The 24,186-nt window shown below is 42.8% G+C and overlaps 1 protein-coding gene across 6 annotated transcripts in view; it reads right to left on the reverse strand.

The window, feature by feature from the left end:
* Nucleotides 1-24,186, reverse strand: part of LOC107387199 (smoothelin-like protein 2) — a 103,414-nt gene that overhangs the window by 44,555 nt on the left and 34,673 nt on the right. For all 6 annotated transcript variants that reach the window (XM_070555477.1, XM_070555478.1, XM_070555479.1 and 3 more), the window contains 2 exons: nucleotides 17,308-17,394; nucleotides 13,674-13,893 (listed from right to left, as the gene is read on the reverse strand). In XM_070555477.1, the coding sequence (XP_070411578.1) occupies nucleotides 13,674-13,893; nucleotides 17,308-17,394 (307 nt within the window). The remainder of the gene's footprint in view (nucleotides 1-13,673; nucleotides 13,894-17,307; nucleotides 17,395-24,186) is intronic.

Genomic DNA, 24,186 nt, shown 5'->3' on the forward strand with positions numbered 1-24,186 from the left:
GGTGCAGCTCCGCCTTTGTGGTTCTGTAGCGAGCACCACTTGAACATTTTGACAGATCCTCACACACTCTACCCCAAAATTTCTGGACAGGTGGACAGGACCACAGTGAGTGAATGTAATTGTCAGGAACGTTGCTTGTGCAGTGTGTACAGGTGTCAGATGACACAAACCCCATCTTGAACATGCAATGACCTGTATAGTGTACTCTGCATAGAATTTTGTTCTGAATTAATTGTAAATTGGGGTGTCTGATCATTTGAAAAGTTTTTAAACAAGTTTGGGAACAGAAGTTCTGGTCAAAGCTAACTGATAGATCCACCTCCCATTTTTCAATAGCGATTGCTATTCTATCGTCTATTTTGGACAGTGTCTTATATACTTTAGACAGTAGTTCTGGGGGTTGAGATTATAGAAGTCTAATACCCTTGGTGGTGTTTGTAATTCTATTTTATTGAGCTTAAATTTTTGCTTGACTACAGATTTAATTTGGTGATATTCTAAAAAGCTATTCTTATCCATTCTAAATTGGGAGACTATTCGATTAAATGGGATGAAGTCCAATCCTTCATATATGTGTTCCAGGTATGGGATTCCTTTATTTTTACAGTCCGGAAGGTTCATCATTTGGTTATTTTGCAAAATGTCAGGATTATTCCAGATAGGTGTGCGTCTGCATGGTACTAGTGAAGACTGTCATTTTAAGATACTCCCACCATGCTGTCAGAGAGGTGCTGATACTAATACTTTTGAAGCTTTCATGTTTTCTTATGCTTGAGCTAATAAATGGTAAGTCTGAAAGCTCTATCGTATTGCAAAGTGTCTGTTCTATATCTAACCAAGACTCATCTAGTGGGTTATCTTGCAACCATCTTGCTATATATTGCAGCCTGTTGGCTAAGAAATAATAATAAAAGTTGGTTAAATCCAGTCCTCCTCTGTCTTTGGTCTTCTGAAGCATTTCTAAGCTAATTCGTTGAGGTTTATCCTGCCAAGGGAATTTGGTAATTGAGGAGTCCAGAGATTTAAACCAGTCAGCTGGTGGTTTGTTTGGAATCATTGAAAATAAGTAATTTATTCTGGGTAAGACCATCATTTTAATTGTAGCAACTCTCCCCATGAGTGATATCGGTAAGGATTTACATCTTGCAAGATCATCTTCCACTTTCCTTAAAAGTGGGATGTAGTTTAGTTTGGTTAGATCTGCCAGCTTGGGAGAGATATTAATTCCCAGGTATGTGATATTTCCTGACTCCAATTGTGTATTAAGCAAATTGACAAAAGAGAAATTAATTGGTAGAACTGTGGATTTTAACCAGTTTATAGAGTAATCTGAAAAACCTTGAAAAAGAGTTTATCAGTTCTATTGAATGGGAGAGAGAGGATTGAGAATTCTGGAGAAAGAGTAAAACATCATCTGCATAAAGACTGATCTTATGTTCTATTTTTCTTACAATCTATCCCTTTAATATCTGTTGTTTGCCTAATTGCTGCCGCTAGTGGTTCGATAAAAATAGCAAACAGTGAGGGGGAGAGTGGGCATCCCTGCCTGTTCCCCTTCTGAAGACAGAAGCTAGCTGATATTTGGTCGTTTGTCCTTACACGTGCAGTTGGTGAACTGTATAATGTTTGTAGCCAGTTTATGAAGAAGTTCCCAAAACCAAATGTATGTAAAGTTGCAAATAAGAACTTCCAATTAACTCTATCAAAAGCCTTTTCTGCATCTAGAGATAATATACTAGTTTCTATGTTTCTACTGTAAGAGAAATCTATCAAATTAAGTAATCTATGTGAGTTAGTGGATGACTGTCTACCCTTAATGAAACCAGTTTGGTCAGGGTGTATTATGAAGGGGGTTACCTTCTCTAATCTTGTTGCCAGGACTTTACAAATTATTTTGAGATCAACATTAATAAGAGAAATTGAGTGATAGCTGGTAGGAAATGCCGGGTCTTTGCCTGGTTTTAACAAGAGACTATTATTGGCTGTATTCATGTTTGGCTGTAATCTGCCGCTCTCTTCAATTTCCCTCACCATTCTGAAAAATGTTGAAGCCAGAATGATCCAGAATTCTTTGTAGAACTCTGCTGAAAACCCGTCTGGACCTGGAGCTTTCCTATTAGTCATGGATTTAAGGGCTTCCTGGAGCTCAGCTGATGTTAGTGGCGAGTCCAGGACTGTAGCTTGGCTGTCTGATAATTTAGGAAGTGTTATCCTGTCAAGGAACTCATTGATCTCGTTATCTGATGGGTTTATCTGTGGTGAGTACAAAGTTTGGTAAAAGTCTCTGAAAGTGTTGTTTATTCTTTCAGGGTCATAAACTATATTCCCGGTTGAGTCTTTAACAGCAGATATGGTAGTTTTCACTTTATTCATTTTTAACTGGCTAGCCAAAAATTTACCTGATTTATTACTATGTTCAAAGTTTTCTAATCGTAGTCTTTGTGCTAAAAATGGTGTCTTTTTGTCAATAATTCCAAGAAGTTCTAATTTAGCTTATCGTAATTTGCTCATTTACCCCCAAATTCCACTACCTCCGCTCCGGTCCGCCCCCGCCTTCTGCAGCCGCTCGCTTCCGAACTCAATTTTTACTGCTACCTGCTCTACAACGGCTCCGCTCCGGTGCGCAGACCTGAGGTGGGCAAACAAGCATGCGCAGGATTTTCGAGATCTTGCAATACAGTCCAAGCAATAAACGCGGAAGTTAGATCCAAACACCCGTTGTGTGGAAGAAGCATCGGCATGAACTGTTTAATCTGCCCATCATTTGTGTTGAGAGATCAGCAGTGTTTGGATCAGCAAAGTGTGACTACTTTGATAGTAGAAACTGTATTTATGACTTACCTTTGTGCATTTAAACTTCAGTCACCATTGATAGTTGTTAAAAGTTGTTAAACCTGTGCATATGAAACAAAAAATGCATTTTGTTTATCGATTTATTGTGAAAAACGGAAGTTGTGCTTGCTCCTTTTCCTGTTGGGCAGTTGTGATTTCTGTCCATTTACTGCGGAGGTGCTCCAGCGTCCGGCGAAAATAGGATCGATTCTATTTTTGCCAGACGCCGGAACAGAGGGCGGCGCACGGCGCCGCGCTGCCGGAGCACGGCCGCAGTAGTGGAATTGCTCTGATTGACTACAACGGGACCGATTTTGCTCCGGAGTTCGTGTCGGAGCGGAGCGGAGCGCAGGTAGTGGAATTTGGGGGTAACTCTTCTTCTGTGGATGCCTCTAAAGACTTGATGATTTCTTCTAACTCCTGAATACGTTTGTTTTCTGTTTTTTTCTTATGTGATGAGAAAGAGATTATTTTACCTCTCATCACTGCCTTTCCTGCCTCCCAGAGAATAGATGCTGATGTTCCAGGCAGGTCATTATGTTCTAAATGTAAAGCCCACTCTTTAAAAAAAAACTCAATAAAACCTTCGTCTTTAAGCAGTGATGTATTAAACCTCCAGTTTTTGTTTGGTGGGATTGTCTTCTTGTTTACCAGAGTTAAAGAAACCGGAGCATGGTCGCTGACAGCTATGGGGTGTATCTCAGTGTCTGAAATGTTAGCCAACAATGAGCTGCTGACTAGAAAATAATCCAAACGTGAATGAGAGTGATGTACGTGTGAGAAAAAAGTATACTTTCTACGGTTAGGATGAAGAGATCGCCATGCATCACAAAGCCCATAATGTACATCATGTACTGTTTAACTATGTTAGTGGATTGCCAACTGCGCTGAGTCCCAGCTGTACTGAGCCTGTCTGTTAAAGTGTCCATCCAAAAATTAAAATCACCTCCAAGTATAAGTGGACAGTCCAAGTGTTTGGAGAGTACAGAGAAAAAATTATGAAAGAATGGAGGGTCATCAATATTTGGACAGTATATGCGGACAATACATAATTTATTTATTAATTAATTTTTTTGCGTTGTCAGTGAGTAAATTAGGCGAAAATGTGTCTTAATTGTCTGTGGAAATTGATTAACAAGCTGCCATCTGCTTCTAACGCTGCCGTGTGTCCGGTGATTGGGCCATCAGCGCATGCTCTCCTCTTCCGTCGGAGAGTGTGAGCAGGATGGATCAGAGAGCGAGCAGCGATTTCTCATTTTAAAGAAAAACTTCACCAAACAAAATGCGAGAAAACAAATGAATCTTTTCGGGTTAAGCTCGGCTTTAGTAGATAATGTTCTTTAGGTTTCCATGGTTTTCTGAACAGGCTTATAAATATAAAGAATATAATTATAATTGTATTACACAGTAAAACGCTTCAGTATAATGAGCATTTTTTGGGTAAAACTTAATGGATGTGACCTGCTTTTTAACTGCTTGGCAACAACTACATCAGTTCAACATGAGATGAAATCAGATTTGTGGCCTGAAAATGATTTGAGTAACCCAGGGTGTTGAGCGCTGTCTGTTTTCTAATAATGCAGCTTTTTGTAGGGAACGACTTGAAACCACTGCACAACATTAGAGCACAATGATGAGAATGCATTACTGGCAGAGGACTGTATTAGAGAGCTCATGACATTGTCACAGGGGATCCTTAACCTCAGTAATGCATTTGAGGTAACCCATTCACCTTTATATATATATATATATATATATATATATATATATATATATATATATATATATATATACATACATACATACATACACAGTGGGGCAAAAAAGTATTTAGTCAGCCACCGATGACAGAGGTCAGTAATTTACATCATAGGTACACTTCAACTGTGAGAGACAGAATGTGAAAAAAAATCCATGAATTCCCATGGCAAGATTTTTAAAGAATTTATTTGTTAATCAGGGTGGAAAATAAGTATTTGGTCACTTCAAACAAGGAAAATCTCTGGCTCTCACAGACCTGTAACGACTTCTTTAAGAAGCTTTTCTGTCCTCCACTCGTTACCTGTATTAATGGCACCTGTTTGAACTCATTATCTGTATAAAAGACACCTGTCCACAGCCTCAAACAGTCAGACTCCAAACTCCACTATGGCCAAGACCAAAGAGCTTTCGAAGGACACCAGGAAAAGAATTGTAGACCTGCACCAGACTGGGAAGAGTGAATCTACAATAGGCAAGCAGCTTGGTGTGAAAAAAATCAACTGTGGGAGCAATTATCAGAAAATGGAAGACATACAAGACCACTGATAATCTCCCTCGATCTGGGGCTCCACGCAAGATCTCATCCCGTGGGGTAAAAATGATCATGAGAACGGTGACCAAGAATCCCAGAACCACACGGGGGGACCTGGTGAATGACCTGAGAGAGCTGGGACCACAGTAACAAAGGTCACCATCAGTAACACACTACAACGGCAGGGAATCAAATCCTGCAGTGCCAGACGTGTTCCGCTGCTGAAGCCAGTGCATGTCCAAGCCCGTTTGAAGTTTGCCAGAGAGCACATGGATGATACAGCAGAGGATTGGGAGAATGTCATGTGGTCAGATGAAACCAAAGTAGAACTTTTTGGTATAAACTCAACTCATCGTGTTTGGAGGAAGAAGAATACTGAGTTGCATCCCAAGAACACCATACCTACTGTGAAGCATGGGGGTGGGAACATCATGCTTTGGGGCTGTTTTTCTGCTAAGGGGACAGGAAGACTGATCCGTGTTAAGGACAGAATGAATGGGGCCATGTATGGTGAGATTCTGAGCCAAAACCTCCTTCCATCAGTGAGATCTTTGAAGATGAAACGTGGCTGGGTCATCCAACACGGCAATGATCCCAAACACACCGCCCGGGCAACAAAGGAGTGGCTCCGTAAGAAGCATTTGAAAGTCCTGGAGTGGCCTAGCCAGTCTCCAGACCTCAACCCCATAGAAAATCTGTGGAGGGAGTTGAAAGTCCGTGTTGCTCGGCGACAGCCCCAAAACATCACTGCTCTCAAGAAGATCTGCGTGGAGGAATGGGCCAAAATACCAGCTACTGTGTGTGCAAACCTGGTAAAGACCTATAGTAATCGTTTGACCTCTGTTATTGCCAACAAAGGTTATGTTACAAAGTATTGAGTTGAATTTTTGTTATTGACCAAATACTTATTTTCCACCCTGATTTACAAATAAATTCTTTAAAAATCCTGCCATGTGAATTCATGGATTTGTTTTCACATTCTGTCTCTCACAGTTGAAGTGTACCTATGATGAAAATTACTGACCTCTGTCATCATTTTAAGTGGGAGAACTTGCACAATCGGTGGCTGACTAAATACTTTTTTGCCCCACTGTATATATATCTGCTACATCAAATGGAGAAATCTTCCATTCTAGAGCTGCAGCATACTTATCCAACATCCCAACACACACACACACACACACACACACACACACACACACACACACACACACACACACACACACACACACACACACACACACACACACACACTTAGTGACCTTTTGGGATTTTTAAGTATGTTGCAACAGTTTTGCATCCTTTTGTAAAAACATTAGCTAATTTCTGTGAAATGCTCAAAGCGCTACACCAAAGTCACAGTTCAATATCTGAGATGCAGAAAGATTGTTAATCAGTAAAGCATTCCCTGCATCCCTTCTATGTCAGTAGTCTCTATCTGCCTGTTTCCTCTGGAACACTCACTCCTAAAGCAGGAGTCATGTGGGTCATCAAACATCCATAAAGAGTCAATAATGGACATAAATGGCATCGCCTAACAACGTAATACAGGTCCTTCTCAAAAATTAGCATATTGTGATGAAGTTCATTATCGACTGTAATGTACTGATAAACATTAGACTTTCATATATATTAGATTCATTACACACAACTGAAGTAGTTCAAGCCTTTTATTGTTTCTAATATTGATGATTCTGGCGTACAGCTCATGAAAACCAAAAATTCCTATCTCAAAAAATTAGCATATTTCATCCGACTAATAAAAGAAAAGTGTTTTTAATACAAAAAAAGTCACCCTTCAAATAATTATGTTCAGTTATGCACTCAATGCTTGGTCGAAAATCCTTTTGCAGAAATGACTGCTTCAATGTGGCGTGGCATGGAGGCAATCAGCCTGTGGCACTGCTGAGGTGTTATGGAGGCCCAGGATGCTCTTAATAATCAAGCGCCATCATACATCAGTGATCTGATTGTTCCATATGTTCCTAATCGAGCACTTCGCTCTCAGACTGCAGGTCTACTGGTGGTTCCCAGAATATCTAAAATTAGGATGGGAGGCAGATCTTTTAGCTATCAGGCTCCTCTCCTGTGGAACCAGCTCCCAGCCTTAGTCCGTGAGGCAGACACCTTGTCTACTTATAAGAATAGGCTCAAAACATTTTTATTTGATAGGGTCTATGGTTAAAATCTGATGTTAGCCTAGATCAGGACAAGTGGGGGAGTAGAGGGAGGTGGAGTGTACAGTCGGTACAGACGACTCTCCCTTGCCCTGACTCCAACATGCCTCCATCTAAATAGGATAGATTATCCAGAGTTATCTCTGTAGTTATGCTGCTATAGGCTTAGACTGCTGGAGGATACACTGACCACTTTTCACACTCTACTGCTTTCTTCTACTATCTGCTCTTTAACTTTATTATTTCCTGCTATTTCAGGTGTTAACTTTATTTTCTCTCTAAGTGTTTTTCTCCCCAGAAGAAGCTACAGTGATGTTCTGCTGAGCTGTGGTGGCCTCATGGAGGAGGCCATCGTCTAGCACACTGCTGCTAACCACTTTCTCCCTCTCCTGATAATAACTTTTTGTTTCCTTGATGTTGAATGTGCTACTACTAGTTTATCCGTTTAATTATAGATCCACTAGGATAAATACAATAAAGTTTATCTCTCGCCAAATAGAATACCGTAAATCCTCTAATACAGGCCGGTATTCAATTAAAAGCCGGGTCTCCAATTTTGGCCGGTGTCAGAGTCAGCGGAGGTAAATAATGGCCGGTCTCTTATTGTGGCCGGATGGAATTAACAAGCAAGTACGAGCGTCCCAGCGGTAGTCCCCAAATCAACCAGCAGAAGGCAGTAGGTATTCAGCAGACCTTTATGAGGCTTTTTCTTCAACACTTTGTAACGCTACAGACACGATCCTCTATCACGCTCCTACCACACAGAGTCATGGTGTCAGTTAACCATGCTAATTCAACCCGCTCCACAGAACACACATCACCTTCCCTGTGGCTTACATAACACTCACACAACACGCAAATCAGCACATAGGAACTAGCAGAACGATAGGAAACACATATAACACAATACCCAGAATGCACCTGGCTTACAACCCCAGCCAGGTCATTACACTATCAAGTTCAAAGAGAACGTGCTGATTATGCTGCAGAACACTCTGGAGAGCAGCAGTAGGGGTTGTATGAACTACAGTAATCCCTCGTTTATCGCGGTAGATGCGTTCCAGACCTGGCCGCGATAGGTGAAAATCCGCGAAGTAGGGACTCCCAGCATGCCCCTCGCGGGGATTCCCTCCACGTCGCACCTACGTCACAAACCGCGGCTATAAACGGAAGTCGCCTTTCCAGCTCACCACTCAGTCATCGTTTCTTCAGATTCACGATCAGAGTTTCCAACCTACCGATCAATCCAACGAACTATCAGCTCATAGTAAGTTATCTTACTTACTTCTGGAAAGCCCGGCATTTCCGTGTCACTTCGTTGACGCTCGAACGCTCGGGGGTTTCCTAGAACAGCCGGCGTTTCACCGACGCTATCACTTCCGCGTCTGTGTAACCACGCTGCCTATTGAATTATCGTATGATCACATTCTCTGTGATCAGCAACGCGCTGTGCCAGACCGTAGGTACTGACACGTGATCGTTCATGTCAGTTCATTTCCTTTAATGTTTTCTGTCTTTTATTTGCGCCTGATGCGTTTCGCTGCTGTGGAGCGGGGCGCTGCGGGCATCACCTTGTCCTCCGATGCACTGATCACTGATACGGCCGCCAAACAGCAAGCGCTCCGCTGTTTTTGCGGTTGGTAGATCTATTAGAACTGCAGTTCAAAGGTAACTCATGAGGTGAATATATATGAACCCAGGTAGCAGTTTCTCTTTAGGATTGAGAGGAGATGCAGGAAGATAATAAACAGACAGGACAGAAAAATAGTCAAATAAAAACAAGTTAGTTTTTGTACCTGGTGTTGCAACAAACAGACACCACTGAAGGTAATCAGAAGTGAGGAACAGAAAATGAAATAATTATTTTAATGTTTAGAGCAGCAGGAACTCAGAGAGGCTGCAGGCGCATCCGTGAGTTTGCGGCTGCTGCGCAGGGGGAGGGGGGAGATGGCTGAAGCAGAAACTACCGTTGTTAAAAGAAATGTGTTTAACTTTGAAAATGTGGGCGCAATTTTAATTGTCAAAAACTCCAGCGAACCATTAGTTCATTTTGCTCAAATAGAAATAGAGGCCTGCCTCTAATACTGGCCCTCCTTCCAATAAAGGCCTGGAGCTTGATGAGCTTGAGTCAAATACAGGCCCGGGCCTGTATTAGAGGATTTACGGTATTTACTAAGCAATCACGGTGTAACCATAGAAACACTACTGTGTGTGTGTGTGTGTGTGTGTGTGTGTGTGTGTGTGTGTGTGTGTGTGTGTTTGTGTGTGTGTGTGCTCTGTCTTCTCGATCCCCAGTGAGTCGTGGAGGATGGCTGCTTATACTGAGCCAGGACTCTCTGGAGGTTTCTTCCTGTTAAAATGGAGTTTTCCTCTCCACTGTCGCTTTATGCTTGCTTAGTATGAGGATTGCTGTATAGTCACTGACACTAGTCAGTGGCTTGATGCAATTTGCTGGGTTCCTTACATAGGAAACATTATTTCTGATTGGCTTAATGAACTGACCTGAATTGGAATGTTTATTATGTGAAGTGCCTTGAGACGACTCTTGTCGTGATTTGGCGCTATATAAATAAAATTGAACTGAATTGAATTGAGGTGTTATGGAGGCCCAGGATGCTGTGATAGCGGCCTTAAGCTCATCCAGAGTGTTGGGTCTTGCGTCTCTCAACTTTCTCTTCACAATATCCCACAGGTTCTCTACGGGGTTCAGGTCAGGAAAGTTGGCAGGCCAGTTGAGCACAGTACTACCATGGTCAGTAAACCATTCACCAGTGGTTTTGGCACTGTGAGCAGGCGCCAGGTTGTGCTGAAAAGTGAAATCTTCATCTCCATTAAGTTTTCAGCAGATGGAAGCATGAAGTGCTCCAAAATCTCCTGATAGCTAGCTGCATGGACCCTGCCCTTGATAAAACACAGTGGACCAACACCAGCAGCTGACATGGCACCCCAGACCATCACTGACTGTGGGTACTTGACACTGGACTTCAGGCATGTTGGCATTTCCCTCTGCCCAGTCTTCCTCCAGACTCTGGCACCTTGATTTCTGAATGACATGCAAAATTTGCTTTCATCTGAAAAAAGTACTTTGGACCAATTCAATTCAATTCAATTTTATTTATGTAGCGCCAAATCACGACCAGAGTCGTCTCAAGGCACTTCACATAATAAACATTCCAATTCAGGACCACTGAGCCACAGTCCAGTGCTGCTTCTCTGTAGCCCAGGTCAGGCGCTTCTGATGCTGTTTCTGGTTCAAAAGTGGCTTGACCTGGGGAATGCGGCACCTGTAGCCCATTTCCTGCACACGCCTGTACACGGTGGCTCTAGATGTTTCTACTCCAGACTCAGTCCACTGCCCAAGGTATGGAATTAGGCCTTCTCCACAATCTTCCTCAGGGTCCGTTCACCTCTTCTCGTTGTGCAGCGATCTGCCACACTTTTTCCTTCCCACAGGTTTCCCACTGAGGAGCCTTGATACAGCACTCTGGGAACAGCCTATTCATTCAGAAATTTCTTTCTGTGTCTTACCCTCTTGCTTGAGGGTGTCAATGACGGCCTTCTGGACAGCAATCAGGTCGGCAGTCTTACCCATGATTGCGGTTTTGAGTAATGAACCAGGCTGGGAGTTTTTAAAAGCCTCAGAAATCTTTTGCAGCTGATGACCAACAGAACGTTACGCTGCCGTTCCTCATCTGTGACAGCGCAGGCGCTCACGAATCGCTCCGCTGCCGTTCCTCATCTGTGACAGCGCAGGCGCGCACGAATCGCTCTGCTACCGTTTCTCGTCAGTAAAGCGGAGGGGACGCCCACGGTTCGTTTCGCTGAAGTGCATCCGTGTCAGCGGAGAAGGTAGAGGAGCGGGGGGTGGAACCACGCTTAGCCGGGTGACCAGGCTAATAAAGCGCTGAGGGAAACCATGCAACAGATAGCCATTAGGGTCAAAAATCCCTAGGAGTGCAATTTTTGATCGGGTACTACATCAGATCGTTCACCTTCAGCAAAATGACAAGCACATCAGACTCCCTTTCATCACTGGCAACACGTGAAAAAGCACAGTGCTCAGCATAAATGAGTACACCCCACTACATTTGTCAGAAAACCTTTAGTTTCCTTTTTTATGAGATACCAAACTACAAAACACTCCCACAAATGTTTATGTTTATGTACTTAGCAGACCTTTTTGTCCAAAATGACTTACAAGTGCTAATGAAGCCAGCAAGTTGCCCTTGAGGCCAACAACAAACTCTAATCAGTCAGTCCTATGTGGCAGTGAGGCAGCAAAATGAATCATAAAGGGGAGTGAACAAGGAGTGGACAGTAGAGTGGGCCATTTATTGCAAACAAGATTTGTTCATTTGCAAACACAAAAAAGTGAGGTGAGCATTTCAAAGAGAAATGCGTGGTGCCTACAGTGAAGCATGGTGGTGGCCAGGGGTGGACTGGCCTATCTGGCATTCTGGCAGTGTCCCAGTGGGCCGCTTAGCCAAGTGGGCTGCTTACCCAGCTTGGGCCGACACTACTCCACAGTTGGTGATCTGCAGAACATTAGCTACATGGTAACCCGAAGCTAACAGAGTTTTTTTCAAGCGTTTTTAGCAAGAAAAACGTGGTCGAGCGATAACGTAGGAGTTGTTTTACCGCGTTAGCAGGTAGCTAATGTCCTGCTGATCTCTGCCTGTGGAGAATGAGCTGATCTGGAAGGCCAGGGCTCCCAGTCGCAGTGGTCTGGCCCTGCTTGTAATTTAACAGTCCCAGTCTATATTAGATATCACATTCGGCCTAGAGATGAGTCCGCGGGCGGCAACACCCCCCACCGCTCTCCCAATGGGGAGGGCCGACGATTCGTAAAAATGCCAGGGCTGAATTTTGGTCCCAGTCCACCCCAGGTGGTGGCAGTGTCCTTATGTGAGCTGCATGAGTGCTGCTGGTGTTGGGAACTGCATCTCATTGTTGGTATCGTGAACTCAACAATGTACTGCTCTATACTGAAGGAGAAGATGCTGCCATCACTCCATGCACTTGGTCGTCGTGCACTTTTCTAAGACGACAATGATCCAAACACACATCTAGAGCTACTGTTGTGTTTCTGAAGAAGAACAGGGTGAAGGTGACTGAACGACCACGTATGTCTGCTGATCTGAACCCAATCCAACACCTGTGGGCAGTTCTGAAGCAGAAAGTTGAGCATCCCTCTCCATCCAGCCTTTAAGAGAGATTATCCTTGAAGAATGGAAGAAGACAGATTTTGCAATATGTCGCCAACTTGTTCATTCCATGCCTAGAAGACTTGGTGCTGAAGACTTTGTGATCCAAGTTATATTATTAACCTTAATTTCATGTTATGGAGTTAAACAAGTGTTCAGTAGAGCCCAGCCTGGTGAAAAATCTGGAAATTGTTCTTTTGTTCTTTGATCTGCTGATTAAATTCGTACCTTTAAAAGGGGGTGTACTCATTTATGCTCAGCACAGCAAATGTGTAAAACATCAACGTTTATGAATGGCAAAAGTTTTTTAATCGCTTGTTACAGATCAGTACATCGTTTTGGCATCACGGGCTCCCGTAGAAGGAAACACAGCGTCGCCCAAAGACTTAGACCAGTTCCCATGTATTTTATGGTTGTATGTTAAAAAGCTGCCAATATTTTTTAACAACTGGGATTCATTTAATTTATTTTCAACAACATCTCGATGGATATTTTCAGATATTAATGGTAAAAACTACACATCGTCTCTTCAACTGAAAATATTAATAAAGTGAAGCATTAAAAATATGTGAGTTGACAATGTTTTAGAGCATTTTTTACATAGATGTGTTTAAAAAGCACAAAAATAGATTGAAATAAATTAGGAAACAGCTATGGGCTGCCCGTGCCGTGGATGTGCCCGACTTTAAAACAGCTCTACTAAAGAGGGATTAAATCGGTCTACCCCTAGTTCTTAATTCTCTTTTTTTAATCAAACATTTTATTTGAAGCAATTATTTGATGATTGTGTAGAGGAGAGTGGGCGGGACTTGTACTGATCAACGCTGATGAAGGATGGAGATTGTAGTCGGTGATTCCTGCCAGCGGCCGACCAGCTACTGTTTTAACCTGGTTCTTTTGGAAGGTGCTCCAGGGTGCATGCATGCAAAAATAAAAACAAGGCCCTCAGATTTATTTAGTAATAATTGTTTAGTACATTTTTGCGTTATTTTGAATTATTTTAAATTTACAAACGAAAATGCAAGACAAATTCTCACATCTTAATGCAGCAAGCTGGACCGCTAGCACGAACTACGCTGCCTTGAGCACAACATTTTCTTTAATTGTTGGTCTGGACTGCTGACAGCATGACCTCATCATTGCTGTCTCAATCCCCCCCCCCCTTACCAGAGTGATGGGCAGAAGGATGGTGAGCAGCGCGATGTGATGCAGCACCAGCAGAAACTCTCTCCGGACGAAGGAGTTTATGGTCCTCAGCGAATGCTGCTTGTAGTCCTCGTGCCCTTTGACGCGGTAGCGGTAGTAGTGACTGAGGTACATAGCGAAGATATCGTATGTCATGTAGGGGACTCCGTACCAGATGACAAAATGGGTGGCCAGCCAGTGCCTGAGGAACACAAATACATTACCAGATGTTAAATTATAACTATTCTTTTTAAGCTACTGCAGGGAATAAAGGGGTAAAACATCATGAATTTTGGGTTAAAATGTGTTCGAATAGAAGAAAACAAACGATAATGAGGAGTTTGCCCTCTACAGCAAAGATGGTGCTCTTTTCTCACTGGCTTATCTGACCAAGGAGGATGGCTGTGGGTAAACTTCTCCAATGGCTTTGCCTTACTCCGGTCCATCGCTGTTCCGACTGCAGCTATTGTTACACAAAAGGCATTTTCCCGCATGCACGGCTTTCATTTATTACACAGCAACTGACCGTGTCTGTTTTATGTGGGTATTAACCCTCGGTGCTTTTCTGTAACAACTGTCAACAGCAATCAGGCAGTAATGACCATGGATGTGCATTACTACACACACACACACACACACGCACACACACACACACACACGCACGCACGCACGCACGCACGCACGCACACACACACACACACACACACACAGCTAATTGGCTGAAATGAAAAGATTGCACTAATAAATAAATGAGAGGGTTTTGCTGCAGTAACAATTGGTTCTTTCCATTGACGAGAATATGTAGACGCCCTATTGGACTACGGAGAGCGTAACAGCATCGCTGCCATATTGGGCAGGTCTCCTCACTCTCCAAACCCAACTGAAGTCAGCGCAGAGTGAGCAACTATGCCCGTTATTTGTACAAACTATGGTTGCAACCACCGGTGCACTGTTGAAAACCGATCACGTGGGACTTTTCTAGCCTACTTGTTGGGATTTTATATTTAGAATTTTTTTTACTTTGTAACTTTATTTATATCTCAACTATAACACAACGCCATATGCCTGATTTTGTGAAAAAGCATAATAAATTGCAGGGTTTCCCGCCAGAAGCCTGGCGGATTCGGCTGTCGGGGGGGGGGGGGGGGGGGGTTAGGACTCCGTCCTGCAGCGCTCCTCTGTGAGAGCGGGGGTGGGGGTGTTGCACACGCTCCACTGCTGTTTCTCACCAGTATCAGCTGATGGAGGGCGCTAGCTTCGTTGCGTCATTCGTGTCAGCGGACACGGTAGGGTTGGGGAGGGGGGCGGGGCATGACACTTAGCCTGGCGGGTGGCCAGGCTTATAAAGCGCTGGGGGAAACCCTGAATGGTTTTAGTTGGGTGACCTTCCTCAGTAGAAATAAATGCAATGGTGCGAACAAAGACCCATCGTTTTTACTCTCCTTGTCTCCTGCCTTCTTGTTGGAATCACTCATTTATTGTGTATTTTATTGTCAGTATAGTTTGGGCGGGTCTTGCTTTGCCACCATTTTTATGGCTTACATCCCTTGTATGTACAGCACTTTGGTCAGCTGTAACACTGAGTTTTAAATGTGCTTCATAACTAAACATGGTATCTGCAGGTTTAAGGGAGCCACATTCAAGACTTTTTAAGACCTTTTTTAAGGCTACTTTGACCAAATTTAAGCTATTTTTTAAATTAAATTTAAGCTATAATTTCCAGCTATTGCCTGGAACCGGTGCTAACCACGTCACGAACGTGGGATTACCCATCCAGTTACCATTAAACTTGCACTTCCCCATGGCGCATGCTCCCACTAGCTTAACCAGCTAATGTGCTCATCTAAAAATAGCCCCCTTTCACAACCAGCTGAATGTGTACGGTTCCGCTTACGCCAACATCACACACAAAAAATGCTGAAGACTAACTAGAAATTCTTATTCATTGGGTCTTTGGCAATTTAAGACCTTTGGAAACTGTATTTAAGGATTATTTGTCATTTTTAAGGATTTTTAAGGCCTTAAATTTAGAAAAGCAAATTTAAGACTTTTTAAGACTTTTTAAGGACCCGCGGATACCCTGCTAAAGGATGGATGGAAAGATGATGATTATTGAATCACTTCCATAACTTTTTCACGCGACATGCTAGCTATTATCATTCACATTGTTTATGCTAAGCTAAAGGTAAAGGAACACTGCCAGAGTAGGAGAAAGACTGAGTTGGTTACAAAATGCTTTTTCCCATTTATCTGGGGAATGTGGCAACAGACAAAATATCCTTTTAATCTTAAACAAAAATCCAGTCAAAGTCATAATTTCTTACTTAAGACAAGCGGGTCACTTTGGCCATTTTATGTTCAGTTCCTAGTTAGCATCTTCACAGTGAATTATGCTACAGTAGACTAATGAAAACAAGCCAAAATGACCTTTAGTTTAAAAGAAGAAACGTGCTCTTTGTTCATCCAAACTCTCACAAGCACATTATTGTAAAGGCTCCAGGCGGGCTTATGCAACTTCAACATGAAAACAACTTGGACGTTCGCAGCGCTCTATTAGGCACAGATTACACTGATGGTTAATTATGTGGACAGAAACTGAGTCAAGCGGCAAGGCAGCTCCAAGCTGATGACCTCTGACCTTTCACTTGGTTCTTTAGTTCTTAAAGGCAGAGGACGATGATTAAACGCAGGAAGGCACAACAAACAGCTCCGGGCGGATTGGAAGCTACATCATTAGAGTTAGGCTGGAATAGTACTCGTCGTGTTTGGGCAAAATAAACTACAAATGATTTAGTTTCAAATGTAATAATAAAAATAAAAAGATCCATCTCACAGAGCCAAGTCTCAGTGAGCCAATAAGGATGTCATTAAAGGGTGTATTCTACCACAAGGTGGTTGTAGTTCTGCATTTTAGTTTTAAGCTTTTTTTTTTTTTTTTTTTTTTACAACAGCAAGAATGATTTAATGTTAAACTACAGTCTATAAAATCCTTGTTCTTTTAGTAGCTTAGGTTGGTGTCAAGGCTTAGAAAAGAGCAAAACACACAATGGGGATAATTCCTGCTGAAACAGTCTCAAAAGCTGCTGTAAATGAGACAAAGACAGCTAAATGAAATGACACATCGCGATATAACTTTGTGGGTCTGACTCTGGTGCATGTGTCTGGTATGCTCCAGGCTCACGGCACGTCACTGGACAGCAGAACTGAGCAGCGTTGTGAAGGATTTAAGCTCGCTGGGCGAAGGGGAGGGGAGTGGGAGCTGGTGACTGAGATTAGCAACCTGAAAACTGGGACTGCCTGGGTCAGGCTGCTGACTCAGGAGGATTAAGAGGCTAGCATTAGCCTAGCGTCACACTCTAAACTGCATAAAGACGCTAATGATACGTTACCACATATGTGCAGCTAGGTGCCTAATCTAAAGGTAAAGGGGCTCTGGGCGAAAAGCTTCTCAGGAAAAAACAACATGGAGCGGCTTTTAAATGGGGAAACTGGGATTTGCTGACATAACATCCAACAGCTGACTGTTTATGTAAACGCTGTATGAGTTACGTCTCACAGAGGTGCTTTGCAACAGTTTTTCTCATGCATGGCATCTGTGGCAGACATGAAGACTGACCTGTCATAAATAACGTTGCCTTGACACGATGCAACAACAATGACCCCTGCTGTGGTAGCCATAAGAGCATGGATGGACGACACCAGTCTGCAAAAGAGAAAACAATGAATGAAATAACACATCATAAGGTAACAGTCATAAACTCCTATTTACATTTTAACATTTGCACATAATATTTATAAAACCATGGAAAAAGTACCCATCTGTACAAATCAAAGGTTTACATATTGACCAAAACAATACACTAATGCTCGATTTACTTTGATGATGCGTGTAAATAATGGCACAATGAAGAGAAAAAACTAAGAAAAGTAGGTCATGTTTTAAACAAGAGCTCATTCAGGTGAGCTCCTCCAGCAGGCAGCGTACCAACACGGGATTAGCAATGCTTGGCCTCAACTTTCCTCTTCTATAAACAGATCTGTGACGTAAGAGAAGTTGGTACAGCTCTGTGCCACGGTGTGGAGGAACAAGACATTCATAATATCCACAGGCCTCACACCTTTCCTAGCAGGATAACTTCTCATAGTAAGCTTTGTTAAAGAGCAAGTCACCCCCAAAATCAACTTTTTTTTCTGATAAACTATAAAAATGTGTGTCTAATCATGCTGCGTGTAGTCAATAGTTTTGCACTTTAGTTAAAATTTTAATTTTCTGCCTAAAACTGTCAGTGTTGTGCCGTTGTCAGGTAAAAACTCTGCACTGCATTTTAATTTAAATCTGCCATCGCTATTGGCTAAGAGGTACCCTAGAATGTTTGCTGGTACCATATGATGTCACAATGTTGTTGCGAGCCTATGTGTGTGTATTTGTTAGCGGCTCCGCCCTCTCAGTCTGCTAGGGAACAGCATTTGTTTCATTTTTCAAACAGGAAGTGGGAGTGGAGTAACACTCTGGTAGGGGGTGACTTGCTCTTTAAAAGTAATAAAACTGAGGAGAACCTGGTGTTTAGTTTGAAATCACCTTTTCTTGTTGACCTAAAAGATGTTAAGTCACCTGTTTGTTCAAACTATGAATGACTGCATTATCTTGGACAAGGTTTCTTCCTGGCTGCTTTCCAACTTGGTTGCACTGACAGTGCATTGCTTTGAAATCGAAAAATATGTCATTTATTCTCCATGCACACACTCCAGCCATAATAGCCCCCTTAACACAACATTTTCTTCTGTGCTGACCCACACACACACACGGTTCTGCTTAACATACTGCTCCCATCACTACTTGCAACGCAATAACAGAGGAAAAACACACTGTTGATGTTGCTAAAGTGCCGGAGAGCATGCTGATGCTGTGTTATGTGCGGTGGAGGAACAAAGAAAGGCCAAGAAGGCCAAAGGTTTGGGACTCTGGCCCAGTCCCAACGGCTTTGTAGAGGACTGGTGTGTTTCAGATCAAAATGGTTTTCCACACAAATTCAAGCCAGAAAGATGCAGCATCCTGAATTATTCTACATAAAGCACCAAGTAGAAAAAAGTGTCGAACACAAAGGTGTGTTAATCCATGCTCTCACTGAACTCTGCGTATCCATCAAAACTATCAAACCATTAGGCCTGAACCAGACAGTTACAACCACCTCATTCTTGGTCAAACATATTTACAATCATTATTAAAAAAAACAGAATGGCCTGAAAAAGATTCTAAAAAATAATTCATGAATTGATATTTTATTGTGTGTGGGCATCTAAGTAAGCATGACGGCATAAAATATAGGAACAACTGGTAAAGCACCATGTATTCCAGTATAAGATCAGGCAATACGTTAATTGACGTAAAGTGATGCTTTAAGTTTTTGTGGGCCTGATACACCCTGGGATCCACCAATCACAACAGTTCTTAATGCGTAACCTGTGAGTGCGTTTACATGCAGCCAGTAACCCTTTTAAAACCCGAATATTGACAATAACCCGGTTCCGCAGGTCCATATAAACACCGCCAAAAACCCGGATATGCTCATAACCGGGTATTTAAAAACCCGGTTACTACACCTGGGGTAACCCTTTTCTAACCCGAATGTTTGGTCGTGTAAACGCATACCGGGATATCCCCATCAAAGCGTGTGTTCTGCACATGCTCTGTTCACAAGGAATCTTGGTCTTTTGAGTAGCGAGACGTCTTCTATGCGCCAGAACACCGGAAGTAAACAACAAGTTGGGAGCAACATGGCGAGTCGCGGCACAGCACCACACTTTTGGAGTGACGAGGAAACTAAAGCGCAAACAAACGCGGTCGCTATCTCTTCCGAACTGGGAAACGTGTTGTTTTCACGGATACCGAAACAAGAAGAACCGGAAATGACGCATATTGCGTCTGGACGTAGTCCACACGTCCTGACGCTACCCCAACGTCCGCATTTAAATCGGGTTATGCAAGTTAGGGGTAACTCTTTCTATTTATGCTTGTAAACGGGTTATTCTGATCAACTCAGAAACCCGAATACCGACCTTAACCCGATCATAACCCGGATATTGGCTGCATGTAAACGTAGTGTTTCCCTTAGGAATTTTTCCAGCTGTGGGGGGGGGGGGGGGGGGGGGGGGGATTATGACACGTCTCACCTTTATGTTAATATTCTTTTATTTGATGCAATCCACTTTGAACTGCACCAATCCAGCAACTGCTGCATTTTAATAACTAGTATTAAAGGAGAATACACTAATATTTGCACAAGAATTATTTTTGTTTAAAACTCTCAGTGACACACTTTGCAGGGGGGTTTGGCATTTAATTTTTCTTGGCGTCTAGAAAAACATCTCCTTTTGCCCAGTTGATGCTAATACCTATGCTCCTTCAAGGCATGTGCTCCTGGCTGCAAAGCCTTGCACCTACAAATGCAACATTTTGTCTTTACTTGTGAGTGTTTTTGTATGTGTAGACAAATAAACTTGTTGATATGATATGTGGATAAATATGTAGATACATGAACTTGTTTATATTCAGTACAAGTTACATAGATTTTTTTTTTGCTTCCGTTAATTGAAAAATGAGAAAAGCCCCTTGAGAAAATAATCATGAATTAAATCGCAATTGCAATTCTGAAGAAAAAAAAATCGCAATTAGATTATTTTCCTAAATCGTTGAGCCCTACCAGCTAGCCACCATGCAGCCCCAGCCTGGTCCGGTTGATTCCACACATCCTTTCTTAGGAATGCAAGGAAAGCAGTCAGAGAAGTTCTCAGCTCCTAGTTAACCAGCGTGACAATACCAAAAGACCAGGGGTCTCATTTATCAAACATTGCATAGAATCCTTACTAAAACCGTACTTAAGCTCAGCAAAAAAAAAAAACTTACGCCAAGCAGGTTTGTGATCTATCAAACATCGAGTACGCACAGCTGCATGCAATGGCCGCTTCATAAATCAGAGACTGTCTAGAAAGGTTCTCAGCTGCTTTTTAGTCACATCCCGCCCTCACCACGCCCACTTACTGCCATAAATAGTCAATGCAAAGTGCCTTGTGGATCTCATGCATACACATAAGCCGGCTGTTGCAGCGCTCTGCCAATGACGATGGCGACCGTAGATCAAGGCAGATCAAGGAAGCGCTATTTCACAGAAGCAGAAATTGGGTGAGGTGGAGAAATGAAAGGAAGTGCTATTGCAAAACAAATAAGAGAAAATACACGGAGTGGCACAGCGTTGCTGAAGCCGTCAATGTTGTGAATTCTTCAGAGAGATCTCTGGCTGATACAAAAAAAAGGTCCAATCGGGATTCGATCCCCAGACTCCCAGGTGAAAGTCACGCGTGCTAACCAGTCACCCAAACAAAGATCATCCTTGTACAAGTAGCCAGGGCACATGATCAATCGGGTCACAGTGACAGGACACACACACACACAGTCACAGACGCATGCCAATCCGTCTCAATCTGTCCACCTGCTGATATTCTGCATTCCCTATTCTGCGCTTCAGGCTGTGTGTGTGTGTGTGTGCGCACGCGCATGTGGGGGGTCTTCTGTGTGAAAACGAAGCAGTACAAGCGATAATGCTGCAGGATTTCATAATTTTATCCTTCTCAGCAGCAGCACTGCAGGTGCTCTCCATGTCCAAAATGTGTGTAAGCAAGGTCCTTAGTCAAAAGTAACGCACATTTTTCCTAAAGTTTGCATGGAAAGTTGCTCATGCAGTTTTCCGACCCCGTTTTGTGCATAAGCAAGCTTGACAAATGAGGCCCCAGGTGGGCTGATTATACCCACCAATCGGAGGCTTCCCCTAATGGAAGGTATGAATTTGAACCGGCTTATCAGTCAGCAGTGGGTGTGTTGGCCCTGGTCAACCTGCAGCAGACCACCTCAGGAAGAGGGCTGAAAAACAGTCTGGTTGCACCCTGAAAAAAGGCAGGCTATGCTAACATAGAAACTCTCTCTGGTATCCAGACCATGCGGAGCCAATGCTAGTGTGAAAGGTGCTTTTGTGGGTGTCAAAAGAACTTTGTCCAATATCAGGGTTTCAGCAATGTGTATTTTGCCGTGGAGCGCCTTCAGAAGGTAAAAATAAAATACATTTAAACAACGAACCTTCAGAACTAATTTTTGGACAAAGTTAATTACGAGACATATATAGTCTATATTTGTGCATGTATAGTAACCATAATCACAGTTTAAACTGAATTTAAATATAACAAAACTTGTAACTGCAGTTCAAAAAGACCTACCGACCGCAAAAATAGCGAAGTGTGCGCCGGCTGCACCAGTGAGGTGAACTCACCAGAGGACAAAACAGGTGACGCACTTCGCTCCGCAGCAGCAAAACGCATCAGGAACAAATAAAAGACAGGAAGCATAAAAGGATATGAGCCGGCAAAAACGATCGTGTGTTATATATGTTTTTTGAGGTGGCGATACTCTGAGAATGTCACTGCGGCCGTGCTCAGGACGTAGCTGTCTGGTGCGCATCAATGATCAGAGCTCTGCGCCTCTCAGCTCTAAATAATTCCCAGAGAGTCCAAATAAATAATGTAATACAAGTAGAACCAGGATCTTTTTCGGGCTCCCCCTGGGTGTCTAAGCTGCGGGCTTCCAGGGGAGCCTGTCACGCTTTCAGATGAGCCGGGCTCCCTAGGAGATTTTATCTGTGTGTGTGTGTGTGTGTGTGTGTGTGTGTTTCCCGAATGACTTTGTTTTTTTCCTTACTGGAGCGAACACGGTTAGCAGTGTTGCTGCAGTCATGTTAACGGGACTTGTCTGGAGTCCAGAAGTACCGGTGCGGTTCTAGATGGATTTATAGATGTAGGTTAATATTTTAGATCAGACCTATGTCATAGAAAAATGCATGTAGGACACGGACATAAGGCTCGGACCTTTTGCTGCAGCTGTAAACGCAATTTTCCGTATTAATTAAGAGCATGAAACTAAACTAAACAGTTATTCACAATACTAGAAACTACCTTGTTTTACGTGTTGGAGTGACGCATGCGAAACAGTTCTTCACTCTCTGGAGGAGAGGATTTTGATTTTCTGTAATGATTTATGACAAAATCCCAATATAGATGGTAAAGTGTAGTTATGCTGAATTTCTACAAATTTAATGCCGAGTCTGGCCAATACCTTTAATTTCTGTAAATAAACTTGTGGTGGAGTAGCTAATGCTAATGCTTAGCTACTGCTAGCTGAGGCGTTCTCTGCATTTTTCTGGACGCTAAACCAACAATGGTCCTTCCCATTGCAAAAATACTTTTTTATTTCCCTCTGGGATTAATAAAATATTTTTGAATTGAATTGAAGTCAATATTGCTGACTCCATGAGCGTTAAGTGTCAGAGTGACGTAGATCTGTCAGGTTTTTCTAATCCTAGAATTTCACCGTCTATTTTCTATCAGAAGCTAACGCAGGAGATAGGTGTAGGAGACTACTTTCATGTTCAGCCTGCATGTTAAACTTAGAGTGACCGACCATTTTTTTAAAAAAAGTAAAAAATGGGTTTCTTAGTGAAGGACCTCTTTAAGGCTAAATAAAATGACAACCTATGACGATTGATTTCCTCTTGAATGGATAGACAGCAAACACAGTTTACAGTAAATGCCTTTAAAATGCTTGTATGGAAACACAAACACGTCAGATGCATGCCTGTCTGCCTTCTCTGGCTATGCGTTACAAACTGTGTCACAAGACCCAGATTTTACACAGCCCATTCAATGTGACCGCCAATACCCCCCCCCCCCCCTTCCCAGCTGACAAAATGCTGAGCTTGATGGGGTGAGGAGAGTGAGGAGGGGAAAGAAAAGAGAAGAAATGCTTTGCTGCCTTGTTCGGCGATGTTCTTGCTTTTCCTGCTGTGTCAACCAAGTTTTTCCTTCCTTCTGACTGTCTAGAGTTTCCACGGATTACTCGCCCCGTCATTGTGTCTGACAATCAGAAATGGCTGCTTTTATTGCTTCTCCAGTTTTGCTTGTAATCTCGGGGCCACGGGTACTGCAGCAGAGTAAACGAAAGTGACGGCAGAGGCAGAAAAAAAGAGAACACGATAAAGTGCATTTCATGGCAAGATCTCTCTCTCTCTCTCTCTCTCTCTCTCTCTCTCTCTCTCTCTCTCTCTCTCTCTCTCTCTCTCTCTCTCTCTCTCTCTCTCTCTCTCTCTCTCTCTCTCTCTCTCTCTCTCTCTCTCTCTCTCTCTCTCTCTCTCTCTCTCTCTCTCTCTCTCTCTCTCTCTCTCTCTCTCTCTCTCTCTCTCTCTCTCTCTCTCTCTCTCTCTCTCTCTCTCTCTCTCTCTCTCTCTCTCTCTCTCTCTCTCTCTCTCTCTCTCTCTCTCTCTCTCTCATTCAGGTTGTGAGGGCTCATCTCTCTCTCATTCAGGTTGTGAGGGCTCATTTCCAATTCCTATACATGTCTGATCGACTCATATATTTAAAGAAAGATTAAAGAAAGAAATGATCTGCCAATTGCAAG

Source organism: Nothobranchius furzeri, chromosome 10, assembly GCF_043380555.1.
Source record: "Nothobranchius furzeri strain GRZ-AD chromosome 10, NfurGRZ-RIMD1, whole genome shotgun sequence".
Classification (NCBI taxonomy): Eukaryota; Metazoa; Chordata; class Actinopteri; order Cyprinodontiformes; family Nothobranchiidae; genus Nothobranchius; species Nothobranchius furzeri.